The sequence below is a fragment of the Ixodes scapularis genome, unplaced genomic scaffold (genome assembly GCF_016920785.2).
Source record: "Ixodes scapularis isolate PalLabHiFi unplaced genomic scaffold, ASM1692078v2 PGA_scaffold12__126_contigs__length_90152505, whole genome shotgun sequence".
NCBI lineage: Eukaryota > Metazoa > Arthropoda > Arachnida > Ixodida > Ixodidae > Ixodes > Ixodes scapularis.
The window spans coordinates 82,835,568-82,854,758 of NW_024609838.1; the positions used below are offsets into that span (position 1 = coordinate 82,835,568).

General features: G+C 45.4%; 1 protein-coding gene and 1 long non-coding RNA gene across 2 annotated transcripts; one reads left to right on the forward strand and one right to left on the reverse strand.

Annotated features, from left to right (window-relative positions):
* Nucleotides 1-1,913: 1,913 nt before the first annotated feature.
* On the reverse strand, nt 1,914-9,884 carry LOC121835389. Its single transcript, XR_006077596.1, has 5 exons — nt 9,700-9,884; nt 6,500-6,574; nt 6,350-6,415; nt 4,569-4,691; nt 1,914-1,996 (listed from the first exon to the last, which is right to left on the reverse strand). It is a non-coding gene; the product is annotated as an uncharacterized LOC121835389 (long non-coding RNA).
* Nucleotides 9,885-15,642: 5,758 nt separating this feature from the next.
* LOC115311729 lies at nt 15,643-16,884 on the forward strand. Its single transcript, XM_029970509.4, has one exon. The coding sequence runs from the start codon at nt 15,643-15,645 to the stop codon at nt 16,519-16,521; it is 879 nt and encodes a 292-aa protein (XP_029826369.4). The 3' UTR covers nt 16,522-16,884.
* The last annotated feature ends 2,307 nt before the right edge of the window (nt 16,885-19,191 follow it).

The window sequence follows — 19,191 nt, forward strand, 5'->3', positions numbered from 1 at the left end:
AGTGGCCAGGCGAGGGACAGCCTCTCCCACAATTCCCCGCGCGCGGACCTGGGCGCTTGGGAAAATTGCAAATCGTCTATTTGGAACTTGTGTTTTAAGACACATACTTCGTTTGCTTTCCGAAGCCACCAACATGTGGGTGCTGGCCTGTGGAAAATGTTAGTAGTGGGCACTTGTTAGGAAATGGGGGCTTACTCGGTATTTTACAGTAGATACAACTTTGGCTGTAGCCACTGCAGCGCTAATGAGAACCTTGCAGAATCTCCAATCCGGAACATGTTAGTTGTGCAAAGCACATCATCGAAAACCAGGCTGAATGTCGAAATCCGGAACACACTCAGTCGCTCTCGGCGATTACAAGCACAGGATCGAAGCTGTCGAAGCGTGTGCTTCCATAGGTCCCGTGACATCCTGTCTTCACAATAAACGAGATTTGCGCATGCTTTCCTTCTTGTCAGCACATCCTCCACTTGCATTTTTGAGGGGGCCTGGCAATTCTGGGCTGCTGTCCGGCTTTCTTTTTATATGACGGCTTTGTTGCTGAACGCGGCATGCACCACTGTGGCATCCTGTTGCTTCCTTCGTATATTGTGGATGTGTTAAATGCGTACAGGAGAAAAACAACGTTTTTGAAGCTCAAGTTGGGGGTGCATTAATTATGCAAGTGCATTGAGTATGCAAGTAAATATGGTAGACTAGTACTGTAAATATGGTAGAGTACTGTCCACCAATCATTTGTCATTAAAAAAAAAGATGCTTTCTTCCCCCATTCACTGCGCCTCAGTAGCTGCAATCTTGGTTTTAACCGCTTGGACAGATAAAGCGCCCATACCAAGTTTAAAAGGCAACTCCGCTTCATTTTTGATATTTAGAAAACTATGCAGCCCTCTCCAATATCATATAGGAAGACCTCATGTCAAATATTACGATCTAATTCCGTCTATATATTTAATAAACTGGCCAGCGAACTTTCAAATAAGCCAAGTCGCCAAAATCTGCCAACTCTAGCGTGCGACGTGAGGCGCAATCGTCAGCGCAGTCAATACGACGGAGTTGGAGCACCCAACGATAAGCCACTACGTCAGAGGCATGTCTACGTCATCCTCACGTTTTGTTTGTTTTTACTTCTCGGAGCGAAATTGAACGATGACGTCATGAGTTTCTCCTCTCGGTGTTGGCTCGACGGCGTCCACGTGATCACCGTAACGCGGATGCACTAGTTTGCGCTGCCCGGCGCACTTATCGGTCTGTTTCTCTGCCTCCCCTTCTCCTCTTTCGTCTTCTCCCTCTCCCCCGGGCCGTCACCATCCACGCCATCCGAAGCGACCTGTCCACGTCGCGTGTCCTGTTCCTCGCCCCCACGAACGGCACAAGACCACGTGGTTCGACGTGACGTGGCCATGACTCTGATGACCCGCGGCCAATGTTGCCTGATGCAACCGAAGTTCCGGTTTCAGCTGATGTTTAAATTAAGATTACACAAATATTATTTCACATTTCGCAAATCCGAAGACGTAGAGCTGTTTAGTAGTGCTTTGTGAAATGGAATCACATGTAAGCCTAAATTTTTCGGAATTGAGCGGAGTTGCCCTTTAACCATTTCTTCAGCAGAAGAGGGGTGGGCGCTTCCTCAGTATTGTACAGTAGGTGTACAATTTAAAAATCAAAGATAGTGTGTAACAGCGCATAGCAATACAAGATAGGGATAGAGAGAATCAAGATGTTGTTATTACCAAGACTGTGGCTACAGCCTCGTCGTGAATGGCTGCCTCCGCTGCTTCCAGCTCCTCCAGGGTGCTGGCTGGCAGCCTCGGAAGTTCCCGTGGAAGAATCGCAGCCGTCGGGATCGGTGCAGCTTGCCCCGTTGGCACCTCTAGAGCTGCTATTTGGTCCGACAGCTGCTGGAGATCCAGCCTCAGCTGCATAGTCTCGTGCTGCATCTCACGGTTCTGGTGGCGGAGTTCCACTAGCAGGTGGATGATCCGCAGCTGGGCACCTGAAACACAAGCAAATATTTCCTTGTGAGATGCCAGCGCTCAGTGCCCTTTGCCCACGAAAATATAAAAAGTAAAGCCCTGCCAAGCATGGTGCGACAATGCAGCGCAGCTAATACGAAAAAAATGGGCTGCTGTAATTTTCGTATAAAGCACATCACAAGGGAGCTTCGGGGCAGCGCAGTGGACAATGGTCAAGTGGTCCAAACAGCAGAAATCAAGCACTGATTTAAGGGGGGACACGGCTCCTTGAAACGAAAGAAAAAATGAAAAAAAGAATCACATTTTTGAAACTATGTTTTTTAACATCTACAGGTATTTTCGCATCTTTTCTCTAAGTATTATCGCAAAATATGCCCTATTTATTTTGGAGTATTGATTTGAAGTATCTAAACGGAGATGCTTCCTCCCAAACAAGCAAAAAAATGGTACGATTTGACCGCCTTTAGCTCGAGAACAACGCGATAGAAGGGAGACATCTTGGTCTCATTTGAAAGCTCCGTTCCCGCTCTTTCTTCTCCCGCCATTCACGATGCTAGACGGCGATTGGCCGCTGAGAACGAAGCACAAATAAAAAACTAAATCTTGCCACGCTGTTGGCTGTTTCGGATCATGTGTGCAAATGACGCTTTCTCATTGGCTGTTAGGGTTACGCAGCGTCTGCTCGTTGTTTCCGATCCGCCATCTTGTTTGATTCTCGTGCGCGTCTCCGACCATGCCGAGCACAACAACTCCACGGAAAAAGTTTCAAACGGCCCACAAGTTTGGAAAAAAACGGAAAAAAAAAAAGGCCTGAGGAAGCTAATCCACGGCGCAGTTCAACTTCCCGCGAGCCTGAACGTCGACGACGAGGTGCGGGTGCCCGAACACGAAGATGACGCATCGACGGCGCCGTCGACATTGGTGACTTCAAGCGAGCGAGTGCGGCTCGACACTGTGAGATCGACGAGAAAGAAAAAAAAGCAGAGGAAAAACTCAAAAAACTTTCGTCGACGCGGAAAGCTGCTCTGATGGCTGGCGTCTCTGGCGCCGATCAAGAAGCTCCCTAGAGTACAGAGGGTTCCATCGTCGTAAGTCTCGACGTCGTGAACGCGCTCCTTCAACTCGCGAAGTTTGTTGCGGCGATGTCGAACTCATAAAATGCGATCACGACTATGGACTTGCAGTAAATCTCCTGGTGGCTACTAAACCTCTACGTTGTAGATAGATGAATTTTTGGAAAGTGCAGTAAAAATATGTACGAGAACGTTTTTCACTGTTTTCTCGAAATGAACTTTTTGCGCAGTTTGTTATTTTGCGGAAGCCGTATCTCGGCCTGTACACAACCGATCTTCCTAATTCTTTCTTTCTTTGTTAGGTGTATAAGCGGGGTCTAATTGCATCATCCTAGGCATCAGTATTTTTTGTTAGCACCTCCAATATATTGTAAAAAATAATTTATAAACTGAAAATTTCGAAATGCTGTAAAAACGTTATAAAAAATCATGGAGCCTTTATTTATACCTTATTGGATTCTATAGACCTTCTAGTTTACAGAGATATATTCCTTTTTGAGTTTCGTCATCATAATTTTTTGGAATCTCGCCCATAAAATGTTTAAATAAAAGAGTTAATTTTATCAAAACTAACCAAGCTATTTTGAAACAAAGTAAATATTTGTCATCAGAATAGGAAGATGATTATGCTCTATAAATTTCATTTGGGCTGGACCGTAAATAAGAAAAAAAACCTTAAGAAGCAGTGTTCCCCTTTAACTGAAAGGTCTCAAAGCCTTTACATGCATGCAGTTTTTCTACGATTCTTTTCAAGAGACTGACTTACATTTAGAGGTGCCGTAGGTTCAGTGACAAATATAAAATGAAATATTTTTATACAATAACAGAATTAAGGACTATAAAAATAAATGAAGCATAGTAAATTGCAATTTCAGCGGTTCATAGGCTGTTTACCGAAACATACAATAGCGATCAGCTTTTTAGCACCAGCTGCGAGATGTTCGTAGTCTCCGCATCCGGGGGGGGGGGGGGGGTTAGTAGCTTGTTTTTGGAGACCTGATCCTGATACCGCCCCAAGTGCAGGCCCAACAAAATAAACTCCCCATTGTTAAACAAAAACTTAGATTGCAGGAGAGCTTTTTTTCTAAGTAGAATCAAAACGAAGCAGGCTTTTCTCAAGATCCCCAATAATTTGGGTGAGCTTTTCTCCCGGTTTTGTTTGAACACCACCCACTTGGTGATTTGCAAAGGGTGGTTTCATCAATCTTCTAGGAAGCACAGCCTTACTGTTTGCATTTCCTGGCAAAATTAAGCCTGAGCAAGGAAGAAGATGGTACAGTCAGCCAGGCACATAGCCAGGATTTTGTTTTGGGGGTGGCCCGCCCATGTCAAAATGCTGTATGGGGGAGGGGGGAGAGGAGGTCCCAGCAAAATGGAAAATTTCGGGGGGGAGGGGGGCCGGGCCGTTCCCTTGGATATGTGCCTGCAGTCAGCCCTTCTTACGTTACCTATATGACAGAACTGACTCAGCCTTCAACCTATGTAGGCCGTAACTGTTTAAGAATAAATGAAGACTCACGGGTTGCTCCATCATTCGCCTGGATCTGTGAAGGCTCTTCAACCCGCTGTGACTGCTGCTTCGATGCCGGAGCAGAATCACCAGGACCGTCACTTGAACAGGAGCTTGATGGGGCCTGTGGGGCTGAATAACAAGAAACATTAGCAGCAAGAAGTCCTAGCTGGGCACCCCCAATTCCTGTCACAACACTAATGATTACTGTTGTTTAGTGAATGCACAAGCACTACCTATGCTTCCATTACTGGAAGATTACGGAGGTTGTGGATTTGTATAATGCCTAGCCCAAAACATACTTAAGAGAACAAGTGAAATATATATAGTGTATCCATGCTGCAAAGCCACAAATAAAAACAAGCATCTTTCCTCGTGGGCATGCTTTTTGGTGCAAAAAAAAAGAAAGGGTTGAAATCACTCTAAAACAAGGTCCTGAGGTATGCTGCACTGTGTAGTTGCACAATAACAAACACGTCGACTTGAAGGTTAAAAAACAGACAGAAAAAAACATGACGTACATGTGAAGGTGCGGAATAAGAACTGCTTATTTTTTTCCCTTCCTTCTACCTAAAGGTTTGTCTGTGCCTTCACATGTATGTTGTACTCTTTTCTGTCTATCTTTTTTTTAACCTTCTAGTCTATGTTAAAGTAACTACGCAGCAAAGCATACCTCCTGCACTTGTCACAGTTCGTTGACCCACCAATTGTTTAGAAGAAAAAGGTGTAACCTCTATATCTCGATCTCCGGTTGCTTCTCCCCAAGATTCAGAAGTGAGCTAAATGAGAAGAGCACATCTTAAAGGACACATGCAAAGGAAAAAAACATTTTTTTTAACAGCTTAATGAAAAAAGTATGTCGTAAAACAATATTACAACGAAGAAAAAAATTTGTAGAGCTATGCTTACGGCGCTATACGAATTTGTAGTTGGCAACCGCCGGCGCCGCGGAAAAGTGGCCCCTCTATGTCACGTGACTGGCCTTTATTTATCACGTGGTGCTTGCGCTCTTTCGGAAGCTTCGTGTGGCGTCTAAAAGTTAACTTATTCATCTTTGTTTGAAGTATAACAAAAAAACTAAGATTAATAGGTAACTTTTAAAGCCCAAAGGAAACTCCTGACAAAGCGCAAGCAGACGTGATAGACCTGTGTGCCGGTCAGACGGTGGCGGCGCCCCTTGTGCTGCAGCGCCGACGGCAGAGTGGAGAAACGCGTTGAAGCGGCGTCCGCACAACGCGCACCGTGCGGCGCCGACGCAGCACGGCGGGCGCGGGCCTACCACGTGACCAGCGGCGGCTCCCGATGGGCGCCAACTACAAACTCGTATAGCGTCGTAAATATAGCTCTAAAAATTTTTTTTCTTTGTTGTAAAATCATTTTATGACATCCTTTTTCATTCTAAGCTGTTTAAAAAAATGTTTTTTTTCCTTTGCATGTGTCCTTTAAAGCAGGAACAATTTCGACAGTGAGATTGTTCACGTAGAGAGCTCAGCTGGGCTGCTAAAGCATGTGATGCGTTTACGGGTCTAGGGCACAAGCAAACCTGATGAATAAGCTTCAGACTATGGCCATCACCTTGCAACCAAGATGAGGGACATTTTGGGCGTTAAAGGTTGTGCCCTTTCGAGGGGAGGGGACGGGGGGACAGGGGGGCAACAGAAACCCTTGAGGCATGAATGTGAAGAACCTCCTTCATTCAAATGCGTTTAGTTGAAAATACTGAAGGCAAATATTATCGTAAAGAGCCCTTCAGTAAAACAGCACAATAAATATTTTTATTTATTACTTACATAGTACTGGTATCTGCAGACGGGGATGAGTCGCCTCTGCTCTCCTTTCTACCGGTACTGCATTGTCTAGGTAGTAAAATATATATGCCCATTAGAATACAGTTCATTATTTCCCACCATCTTTCTATAAAAAATTTAAACTCTGATCACCGGAAATCTCCGAGGACTCAATGGAACATGTGTGTATCCACTTGGTAAGCTTTTTCTCTGCTCTTTGGTAGGTGCCTGTAAGGAAAATTAAATTTAAGTGCCTCCTTTATACAAACAAAAAAACCTGCTTCTTCATACAAACAAGTTACAATGCGCTGCACTATAGATTTTCACCAACCCCATGCAACCAAGCTAAAAGCCAGTGGAAAATCGATACTTTCAAGAATCTACCCTCTAAGCTGGTATTATGTTACCAGCAGGAACTTGAAATTTTGGTAGGACCTGGACAGATTTTTTTAGCAACTTTGCTCTTATTTTGTTTTACTTTTGTATGAGCATGGTAGATATATAAAGTCATTTTGAGCAAAGGACGCAATTGCTGCAGCAGTTCCATCGATGTAAAAGAGGTCTCCACTTACTATACATGAAGACTTAAGGCTGGCTGACACAGTTAATCGCGTTGAGTCCAACAGAGGGCGACTGCAATCGCTTGTGACACTTAAGATAGCGGGTTTGCGAGAACATGCCTATGGCAGCATTACCAATGCATTTGCCGTTTTAAAGGGGTACTCAAACGAAAATTGATGTTTAGCTACCGTATACCCGTGTAAGGACCGCACTATTTTCCCGATTTGAGGGCAAATATTCAAAATGCAGCCTATACACAGATAAAAAAAAAAAAAAATCTGTATCCACATTTCAAAATGAACGTACATGAGCGCGCTCGGCTGCACTGGTCGGAAACGCCCCCACTATGGTATCCGGACTCAATCGGCAGTCGGACTTAATTAGTTTACATACTGCACAATACACTTTTTTTCTTTTTTGCCGTATTTGATAGCATGCGCGACAACTTTCCGCTCGAATCGTGTATGACTGTTGAAGTGGTACTTGCGCATAGCTCTCAGATTGCGCGAAAATGCAGACAAATCAAGACACTTTGACATTAATCGAAGAACAAAAGGATACCTACCCAGAGCGTACAGTGGCGTTCGGAAACCCGAGTGCACGCACAAGCCCAGCCCACTGAATTCCCATTCCTCACGCTTGCCACGTAAACTGACATATCCTTTATCTTTTCTCAATGCCTTGCCGCAACATAAACGCATCTTGACAGTGCGGCCGACCACGATCAAGGTCGACAGCCATTGTGCCATACGGTGATACAGATGAGTGGAGAGCAAATATCGGGGATGCGGACACGTGCCGCTATGTGCTCAGGCGGTGGCTAGCGCCACGTAGCCATATATGTTCATAGAAACGTGGTATTACAGTCGGCGCGCCTCGAAAGGGAGGGGGTGCGGCCCATACACAAATAATTTCTGTAAATATTTTTTTTGCAATACTTTGTCCTATATACGGGGGTACGACTCTTACATGGGCGCAGCCCTTACGTGCAATTATACGGTGTTTTGTACAGAAACAAGCAAAATGCGATCCCTATTGTACGTAGATGACAATGGCACGATGGTATTTCTTGCGGGTCAATCTAATTTCCGTTCCAAACGCCAGAGTCTTGCTGGCACTTGATGAGCGGCGGTCGGAGGGTGCAATGCAAGCTGGGATGTTCAGTGATATCCATGATGTCATAGCTCCGAGTATGGGCAAAGCTACATGGAGGCTGCCATGATAATCACGTTTGCCACATGGAGGCGTCAGCATGTTGCAACTCAGCCGTGTGAGATAACCAAAGCTCAAGAGAAATCGCAACCCAGCGAGAGCTCCGTGGCTCCGTCACCCAGCGGCACAGGCGAGATTGCAGCAAAGGACGAGTCAACCAGTCGAACCGTGTGTGTCTGCGTTGTGCACTGCGATCTGAACCACTTCTGTGGTGTGGTGTTCTCGTGATTTGTGTTGGTGTGCGACGTGACGTCCGTGTGCTCAATCAAGCGAGTCTGTGCAATGCAGCGCAAGGAGGGCTCTCTGAAGATGTGATAGGCCTAACGAACGTTGGACCCGCTTGTGCAGAGAGCTGAAAAAAGCCTAAAGTTCGAGGACGTGCGCAACGTAGACTAACTTGGAATTAAAGACAACCCCACACATATGCAAAGTGTTATCATGCGCTAGTCGTGCATATTGGCAGCTGTTCCCACTTTGATTGTGCCAGGACCGATTCCATAACCATGGCTCAATCGAACGAGTACCGAAACGACTACCTTGGTGCTAACGATGTCAGCGAGGACGAGGATCCTGCTCTCGTGACATGTTTTCGGAGAGGAGATTTGGCCTGCAGTCATACGTCTACGATCCCTCTGCTTCGTCTTCGTCCGACCTTCGACATGCTGATTGAACATGAGTGCCAGCCAAACACTGACGCGGCACTCGTGCCTAATCATAGTCCACGATCAACCTCAGTGTAGCTACGATCTGAAGCGGTGCAGGGACCTTGTCTATATATGTTCCATCTCTAGTTGTGTGCAGCAAAGCAAAAGCATGGGCATGAGGTAGTAGGTTGGTTCGCTGTGGCCAGCTCTACCGACTTTCTCTGCCAAGGTTTAAAAAAAATTGCGTTCAAGCCTAAGCCACCTAAAATGGGTAAGCCGCGCTTCCGCAGACTTCTTGGAAGTCGTTGCATCACATGATGCTTTTGCAGCATGTGATGCAACGACTTCCAACGAACCTTTTGAAGCAGCCACGAAGTGTTATTTGGTTACTGTTGAATTATTTTTAAAATTCCTTTTGGTGTTTTTTTGGACAAAATATAGGTCTTTGAGAGGTGATACCACTGCCTAGCGGACATGTAAACGATAAAATGACTGCTAGAATTTTGTTTCCGCATCCCTTTAAAATGCAGTGGGAAGCAGCTGCGATTGTGTCTACATGCATTTTGAAAGAGTAGATCTGCCATCTCGCAGAGGCAATCTTGTTTTAAGCGTTGCAGACGGTTGCAGTCGCACTTAACGCTACTGTGTGAACCAGCCTTTACACATCAAGACATTAATTCGTATCTCCATTCGTATTCAGACATTAATTCATATCTCCATTGTTTCGAACCATAAACTTTGTTGTCTAATGTGAATCCCCTTAGAAGTGTAACAAATTCTCAAAATCACTAACTCTGTAATGTGCTAAGTTGTGATAATCTGGTGTCTCAATCCAAATGTCATGTACTTGGAAGTTCTGACCCCGTTTTGGAGAAATAAAACTTGTAATCGCAGTCATGCAGAGAAGGAGAGAGAGTACATGCACAAATTACTTACTCGAAGTTCCCAGTACATCAACTGGAAAGGGCTCCCACCCTTCCTCCACAGTGCCTGGTGAAGCCTCCTGCTTGGCCAGTGCCAGAGCATCCAGGCCTGCATCTTTTGATGGCCAGTGGCAGACCGCACGATTTTCCGACAGCCATGAAAGGGGCACGGCTGCCACACAGTCTTTTTCTTGTGGAAATTTCATCACCGCAAATTTTTTCATTCTGTACAGGGAAGAAGCAGTGAAGATAGGCGTCATGTTTACTAACTGCATATCCTGTTCCAGAGCTCCCCAAGGAGCAGAGCATGCACCACCTGTCACAAACAAATATGGACACAGGTTTGCAGTAACAAGTGGCCCTGCCATCAGGTTCTAAAATTTACTTTTTTTTATTTTTGCAGCTATTCTAATGAAAATCACTGTGCATATGTGCTTCTTGTTTCTCAATATAAATATGAAATCAGTCTTAAAATATCTTAAGTAGTTCTCAAGTTATTAAAAATAGCGTTGCCTAATTTGGTCATTTCTTACGAGTCGTTAAGGCCATTTCCAACAAAAAATATTTTTTTTTATTAATGTAGATGCATAGCTAAAGGTCTGCCATGCATTATAAAGCTATTTAAATTTTCACAAAATGAAAATATTATATAAAAATTGGCTAATTATGCCAATTATGACAATAACGAGGTAACATTACTTATCATAAATTTTTTTTAACTCTAGACTAAAAAAATAGCTTTACTCCGTAGTCCAGTGCTTTCTGAATAAAACAGTATCAAAGTTTCCAGAATGCTGCGATAAAAACCTAATGAAAAAACCTGTAAGGCTAAGCATGCTGACAAAAAACACGAAGATGAGAAAATCGAAGTTAAAGTTTGGATATTGAACATAGAAAATTGTGTGAAGAATGATAAACAATAAATCAAGGTGAAGTGCAAGTCTTCCTGAACAACTTGACATAAAAAATGACGTAATCCATTCATCGGAACATTAGGAAAAAATATGATAAAAGTAAAGAATTAGTGAAATGTTATAAAATCACACTGGGAGGAAGTGCGGCACAATATTTTATTGTTTATTGGTATGTCAGTGATGTTTCGCATAGGCATGCAGTTTACTATGCTGATTCCATAACTGCTATCAGATTTCAGATATCTCTTCTTTTTCAAAAGTTATCAACAATATAAAATATTAATTAGCTAATTTGAGCATGGGTTTAAAAAAAAAACCTATTAAAATTTTAATGCAAAAAAGGTATCACTTGCTTCCTAAAGAAATACCATACAAGCAAAGCTATTTTTGTTTCTTTAGCACAATATAATCATGGAAAAGAATTAAAGTGAACAGAAGTCATATAATAGAGGCTATAAGAATGTATAATAATGAAATGCCAGTTCTATATACCTAAATATCATATAAAAGTTGCTTTAGCTTGCAGCCTAGTTCATTCCAAAGAAAATTGTACAGTGTTTATGAAAATCGGTTGAGCGCAAATGAATCAAAAGCCTATGCTGAAAAAAAAAAAATGAAAGCCGCTTACAACTCCCTGTAACGCCGAATTAGAGCGCAGCTCTTGAGGAGGAGGAGAGAAGGGCACTGGGGGGGGGTTAAACTAACCAGGGGGGGGGGTCACGTTACCTTGGGGGTCACGTGACCCCCAATGCCGATGATGTCATCACTGACGTCACTGATGACGTCATCAGTGACGATGACGATGCGGGTACCGATGACGTCATTAGTGACGTCACTGATGACTTCACCAGTGATGATGACGATGACGATGCGAATGTCGGTGACGTCATCAGTGACGTCGCTGATGACGTCATCAGTGATGATGACGATGACGATGCGGATGCCGGTGACGACATCAGTGACGTCACTGATGACGTCATCAGTGATGATGACGATGACAATGCGGATGTCGGTGACGTCATCAGTGATGATGACGATGACGATGTGGATACCGGTGACGTCATCAGTGATGATGACGATGACGATGTGGATGCCGGTGACGTCATCAGTGATGATGACGATGACGATGTGGATGCCGGTGACGTCATCAGTGATGATGACGATGACGATGTGGATGCCGGTGACGTCATCGGTGATGATGACGATGACGATGTGGATGCCGGTGACGTCATCAGTGATGATGACGATGACGATGTGGATGCCGGTGACGTCATCAGTGATGATGACGATGACGATGCGGATGCCGGTGACGTCATCAGTGATGACGATGACGATGTGGATGCCGGTGACGTCATCAGTGATGATGACGATGACGATGTGGATGCCGGTGACGTCATCAGTGATGATGACGATGACGATGTGGATGCCGGTGACGTCATCAGTGACGATGACGTCATCGGGGGGTCACGTGACCTCGAGGAGGGGGCCACGTGACCTCAGGGGAGTCACGTGACTTCGGGGGGTCACGTGACCCCCCACGAGGTCACGTGACCTTGGTGGGGGGCTCGCGCGGTGCATTATGGGACATTTCCCATGATGCACCGCGCGGTTACGCCGACGGCGACGCCGCTCAAGCCGGAAACGGGCCCCTAAAAGCTGCGCTCTAAAAAAAAAAAAAAAAAAGCTGGGGTAATAGACTTCGAAATTTGGATATGCATAAGTAACAATGTTTTGATGGGATGCCTTTGGTTAGAATTGCATACTAAAAAAGAGACACGGGTAGGGAAAGCAGCCCCATATGCAACAATTGGTTAGCCCTCAGGGCTTTTTAGGTTGTTCTTTTTCCCCTAGGCATCGGCGAAGTTGTCGAATACGAACTTGATCCAGTCGCTTCCACCAGCGGTAGAGAGACTTGCGCATCGGCGAAGCGGAATGTTTTTGTCAATGCGGAGGTCTAGGCACGTCTCCTCTTTCTGTTTAGTCTCTGCGTGTTAAGTTTCAAACCGGCGTCCCCAACCATCGAAGTGCGCAGAACGAAACAAAGAACAACGGCGCAGAAAGGAAAAAGCAAAGCCAAACAAAGAGGAGGCATCAAAATATTTACACGAACCATGCGAGGAAGACAGGGAACCTACAAAATACTAGGAAGCACAAGAAAACACTGAAAATATTGATAGAGAAAGTGGAGAAATCCGAATGTAACGTGCGCCTCGAACGGCGAAGCGAGGGAAAGCAGACGACGCGGGAGCCCGCGGAGCGACTTGGACGTCGCGCCGGGGAAGCCAGGAGAGGAAGCGCGCGTCCTGGCCAATGAGAGAGCTGCGCCTCGGAGGAGCGCGCGCTTTGCCCAATCAGCGCCTTTCTAGCGCTGGTGACGGCCTTCGATGACGCCACGGCTTTGAAGGGTACGCCGCTTTGGAGCGGGGGAAAAATAAGCGCGGGAAACCAGCTTTCGAACAAGACCAAGATGGCTGCAATCGGTTGAGCCGTTGCAGAGCTCAGACGGCTTGAACTTTGTTGACATTTCAGAATTTAGGATTCAAGTCGGGTCTGTCAACGCTTACAAATTGTCATTATTTTCCTATTTAGAGATTGAATTGAGCATTTATATTTTGTGAGGACAAACTCTGGACTATATAGACCTCAAAATCGTGAATTTTGAAAAATGGCATTTTTTGCGATTTTTTGATATTTGAAGACCCGCGTCTCCCCTTAAGCGCGACCTCGTCGCACAAGTTAAAACATTGGCTGTACAAAACCCCGTGCAGAGGAGCAACTGTCAAAGCCTGGAGCCATTCGGGGCCGCGCTTATATTGCTCCGACCCTAAAACACGGCGCGGCTTTCCGCTCGTTGAAACGCACGAGGTAAGGCTTAACCAAAAGTGTAAACCTGCAACATATTAAGAACTATTGTTGAAACGCACGAGGTAACGCTTAACCCAAAGTGTAAACATGCAACATATTAAAAATTATGTGCATACTCACGCAGATGACGGGTCGCAGCGTGAACGTCGAAACGTAGCAAGGAACACGGTCGAAAACAAAGCAGGGAAAACGTTTGACAGCTCCCTGACAAGGACACACAGAAACCCAACGGCCCTCACATCCGGGATCCGGGATGTGTTCTGGCCCGTACTCGACCGCAGCGCCACCTTTGCACTAAAACACAAAATTTTATTATTGTAAAATCAAAACATTTCTTAATGAAAACGTTATTTGGAGCAATAAAAACATTACTAAAACACGAAATATGCAGTCGTAATTAACCGTAAGTTTGAACACGTTATGGGTGGGTGCTGTCTGGGCACTTGCTCGGCACGCTGGGTACTGCGCCAGGAACTCTGGAACTCGTTCTGAAATGGTGTGTTTCAAGCAGTTTCACGCGTTTAACTAATATATATATATATATATATATATATATATATATATATATATATATATATATGTATATATATATATTGTTTTGTTTTTTTCGTTTCTGGATTTCCGCCTTATGAAGTAATTTGTTTAATTGAGAAGCCGTCTCAGACATGGAGTAGATAAAATCGTTCTGGGTTGGCGTGCGGGAGAGTGGTATAGAAAAGACCGTGCCAATAAAGTTAGTAGCTGCGTTTGAGACGTCCCGTGTGTTATTCCCTTTTTCGTCCGCCGCCTCCGGCTTCCAAAAATGTAAAATAAAATCGTTTTCGTTTTTCTTTTTTTTTTTAACATATACAGTCAGTTTCATTACAGATCCGAATCCAATCCACAATCCAGCGTCTGCTAATCTGTTTCGCTAAAGTCTACCGCCTGCGCTGAACCATCCGTATGCCCGCTCCGTTGTACTTGCCGTAGTGTTAATTTTCTTACTTAATCTCTGCTTCACGTCTTTCGGTATGTTCTCGAAATATAAAAAATATCGAACCGTCAAGAAGGAGTACGACGAGATCCTTGCGGAGCTTGGCGTCTCGCAACAAACCGTGCCTCCACTTCCGCCACCGAAGTGCCCGAGCAACAAAAGACCACGAATTGATACCTTCACGAACGACGCTTGCGCCAGTGGCAGCGGACCAGCCACTTTTTCAGGCATTGTTGATTGTGACGAAGGCACCTCGGAACAGCCTACGGAGAACGACCCAGGTAGCAACAATGAAACTGCGCAGGCCATGTCAAGTGACGAGAGCTCTGGAGAGAGCGAGACAAATGAAGACGGGGAGCAGCGCTCGACCACTGACTCCTCAGACACCTCCACTCAGTCCTCCGGAGACTCGGACCAAGAGGGAAGATGTTCTTATTTCGCTGGACCTTGCAATGATAGACCTCCAGAGCAAGAACTTTCTGCAAGCGAGGAGTTCGCCTTGATCGCCGGCAGGCACAACATGACCCACGCCAACATAAACGAGGTACTAGATTTTTGCCGTCGCCGAGGAATTCCCGACCTTCCAAAGGATGCCCGCACAGTTATGCGGACCGAACGCAAAGCGAAGCTAGATAGCGATCGTTCCTTTGCGCACTTTGGCCTCGAGGTAGGCATACGTCAAGCTTTGGGGACCGCACCTGTTCCACGCGAGCTGAAGCTCCACGGCAACATTGATGGGCTGCCGTTATACAAAAGTAGCCAGGTTGGCCTCTGGCCAATATTGTGCCGCATAACAAACATCAAGGCGTCTGCACCATTTATGGTGAGTGTCTACTGTGGCAAAGGGAAGCCGCCGAGCCTCCAAGACTACCTTCATCCGTTCCTAGAAGAAGTCTCTCACCTCACCTCTAATGGGATGGTGATCAAGGGCATCCACGTTGACGTCAGTCTAACAGCGATGGTGTGCGATGCTCCTGCCCGAAGTTTTGTCAAAGCCGTAATTGGACATACAGGCTACCATGCTTGTGAACGGTGCATCCAGAAAGGCCAACACACTAATAGACGGGTGACATTTCCAGACTTGTATGCACCAGAGCGAACAAACGCATCATTCCGGGCCCAGGACGATGAGCACCACCACACTGGCCTGTCTCCGTTTTTGACGCTCAATGTAGACATGGTGTCGCTATTCCCGACGGAGTATATGCACCTCATATGCTTAGGCGTCATGCGCCGACTTCTCCGCAATTGGGTCTGCCAGGGACACAAGACGAGGTTGAGCAGAGAGCAACGAAACCGCCTCAACGAAGGACTGCGACAGTCAGCCATGTCCTTTCCATCGTGTTTCCAGAGGAAGCCGAGAGGCACAGAAGAACTGGACCGCTGGAAGGCAGCTGAGTTTAGGACCTTTCTGCTCTATGTAGGGCCAGTGCTTCTGAGGTCTTTGCTGACAAATAAGCAGTATGAGCATTTCCTGATGTTCCATGTGGCAGTGAAAATACTTACATCACCAGAACACCACACAACCTACAGCAGATTTGCCCGGGACTTGCTCAGATACTTCGTACAAGAGTTTGGTGGTCTTTACGGAGAGAAACAGCTTGTTTATAATGTTCACAGCCTCATCCACCTTGCCGACCAGTGCCTGGATCATGGCCCTCTAGATGAGTTTAGTGCTTTCCCATTCGAAAGCTACCTGGGGAAGATAAAGAAGAAGCTTCGATCCCCTCGTGAGCCACTTGCACAGCTTAGCAGGAGGTTGTCTGAAGTCCGAGACGTTTCCCACATGCTAACGAAAGAAGTGCAGAAGTCTGTCAAGCCAGGGGACGTCTTCATGCTGAACAAGTCACCTGTTGTCGTCCTTGAGATCCTTCAAGACAGTTTCAAGGGAGGCATCTTGCCAAATGCAAGAGACTTCTTCAAGGTTCCCATGAAGTCATCGGAGCTTGGCGTCTGGAGGTGTGATACCTTTAGACAGGGGACCAAGGTCTGGCCTCTTTCGGATATCCTGGAGGGAGTACAATGCGTGATGCTCAAGTACAAGGGAGGACATGTCATATTACCGCTTCTTCACCTGAATTGATATTTAGGTGAAGCCGCTGGGTCACCGGGACGTTTGCTAGAATATTCATGTGCCAAGAACAAGGTTAAGTTTTCTTCGTGGCAAACTTTTGCTCTGCAAACTATTGTGTGATTTGCTGTGTGTTGTGTGCAGTGTCCTTGCAGACGCTTGAAGAGCCCTTGCTGTGGCGGGATGTTGCCTTCGCCTACGACTTTTTCTTCACTTGTGTAGGTTGTTATCTGGTTCATACTTTGCCTGTGGTGTCCGTGCAGAGGTCTGGAAAGTGCTAGCTGCAGTGTGTTGTTTCTTTCGTCTAGAACATTTGCTCCGCTCATGCAGGCTGCGAAGTGGCTCATACTATGTGTACGGTGTCCATGCAGACGTTTGGAAAGTGCTAGCTGCGGTGGAACGTTTCTTTCATACGTAACTTTTTTTTACAAACACTCGTGCAGGTTGTTACTTGTTACGTGGGCTTCCACTCTAGATGTGTTGGGGCTTCAACCGCTGTTGAAGGTTTTCGTCGAGATAGATAGGGTTGCTCTGCATGCTCCCATGCAGCTTGCTGCGTCTTCTCTCTCTGATGTCTACACTTTTTCAAATGGAAAACAATGCAAAACGTTCCTTTTTTGGGCAATAAAATGTCTTATCTGGAGATGGCACCTTGCATTTAGTGCCCTCTATGCCACCAATGTCTTGCTTTTTTTTCTTTGTGATATGAAGGTTTTATGGAGATATTGGAAGCTCTTCTAGGTGCTATCAAGTCAAATTTTTTTGCTTACTTAATTCTTTCTAGCACCCTTTTTTGTGGCATCTTCAATAGTGTTACACTGTCTCCAAAACCCGAGAAAAAGAATTGACAGCACCATGGTGCTGTCAATCAATCAAACGTTTGCGAGCAACTCCGAAATCATTTTTTGTAAATTTTGACATTTTTCGTGTTGCCCAAATATTTCCTGTCGAACAGCCACAGGGGTTTTACCACTTCGATAGAAGTTTAAGCACATTATTGAGTCTTTCTAATATTTCTTCTGGAGGGAAGCCTACTTAATGTAGAACGATGATAAGAAAGTCCACTTTAGGATTTACTGATCGTGATTCTCTGTCTGTTGTGTTCATGAGGTCAGTATGAAGCTAGCAATTATGTCGTTGCACGGAGCAAAACAGGCAAAAGCTAATCGGTTTTGTCTATGGACGAAATCCGTCTAAGCCTTTTTCTCCTGCTACAGCATTGGCCAAATGGATCTAACCCACTTTAAATAAATCTCAAAAATCACTCGCGTGCGCTCCGACAGTGCAATTTGCCATGAAGGTACACTGTTAGCAAGTCCCGTGTGTTTGGCGAATATTTTGGGGTGAAATACACGTTATTTACACATACTAGCATAAATTTACATGTTGCGTAGTGGATAATTTGTTCAAAAATTATGGGAGAATGTAAAAAATGTGTTTTGGTGCGGTCTTACACACATAACCGTGTAGCCAACCTCAGAAACACTCGTGCACTAAAAAAGTCCTGTGAGCATTTGACCTCTGTCGGTTTTGAGCAGCAAGTAGTGTGGATGGCTGCAGCTAGGTCCCCTGAGCACATTCGTGTTGCAGTTGCTGAGTGCCTTCTGGGAAAGCACCGTCTCAAAGAGAACAGTAGGAGCCAGCAGGTTAGACAGAAAGAAAAAGTTTTTGTGATACTGTATATTCACCGATGTCGCACAATTTGAAGAAAATAGCAATGTGGTCAAACACAGAAGGTAAGTGTTTTCCACGCCCAATAAGCTCATGAACCTATGCAAACTAACAAAGCCTGACGTGCCTGCCAAACACGGATGCAAAAAGAAGCACCGAACAAAAATGTCGACTGCACAGATTGCGTGGTGTCTTGCATTCTCCTGTCCTGTGGCAAAGTATTACGTCGAGCAGATGGGGTGCTGCATCAATGACTGGCTTCACGAACGCTGTGACAATGTGCAAAAACAAAGTGGCTTTCTTGATATACACTGCAGGGCATGTGGTTGTCCCCCAATGCTGGATTAGTGCGTTAAAATTGGAAAAAGCAAGGCTACGATAACACGTGAGATTGTAGAAGCCGAACGCATCGATTACTTAGGCGATGCATGCGTCGCTACAGCGCTTTCTGAGAAGGAACTTGCTTTCCTGAGAGCGAGATAATGCTGTTCCTTACGCGTGCTCTGTAATTGTTGTTTTGTGACGATGGTACAAATACCGGAACATACATTTCAATAAAAGTCAGTTGGATGTTGCGCCTCATTCGTGTCCTGTCCTCCCTTCGTCCTCGTCTTTGCTGCACTAGCACAAATTTTATAAAATGCCCTGTCTCCACTTTTGTTACACGAAAAGGCATGGGATCAAAATGACAACCATAATGTGCAATGATTCAGTGGAGATTTGGGGTGCTCTGGCCAGCATAACTTCATTTGACTGCAGCGCTACTGCTGTTCAGCGAATAGCACTATAGTGCTACTTACAGAAGAGCAGTGGCCACCAGCTGTTTTCGGTAGCGTCAATGCTGCCGCCATCGCAGCCTGGTTTTGCTGTCCAAGTCATATCTCAGTTCTCCTCCCTACAGTCTCAGTAGCTAGCCAGATCCGTCCCATGTCAGGACAAATACTGCCTACTACAAACAGAGGAGTCAGAAGTAATTTGGTCGTTCGCTTCAGCTGTGTGAGAGAACACAAC

Excerpts from the sequence above, each read along its gene's own strand:
- LOC115311729 (XM_029970509.4), top strand. The coding sequence starts at position 15,643 with ATGCACCTCATATGCTTAGGCGTCATGCGCCGACTTCTCCGCAATTGG.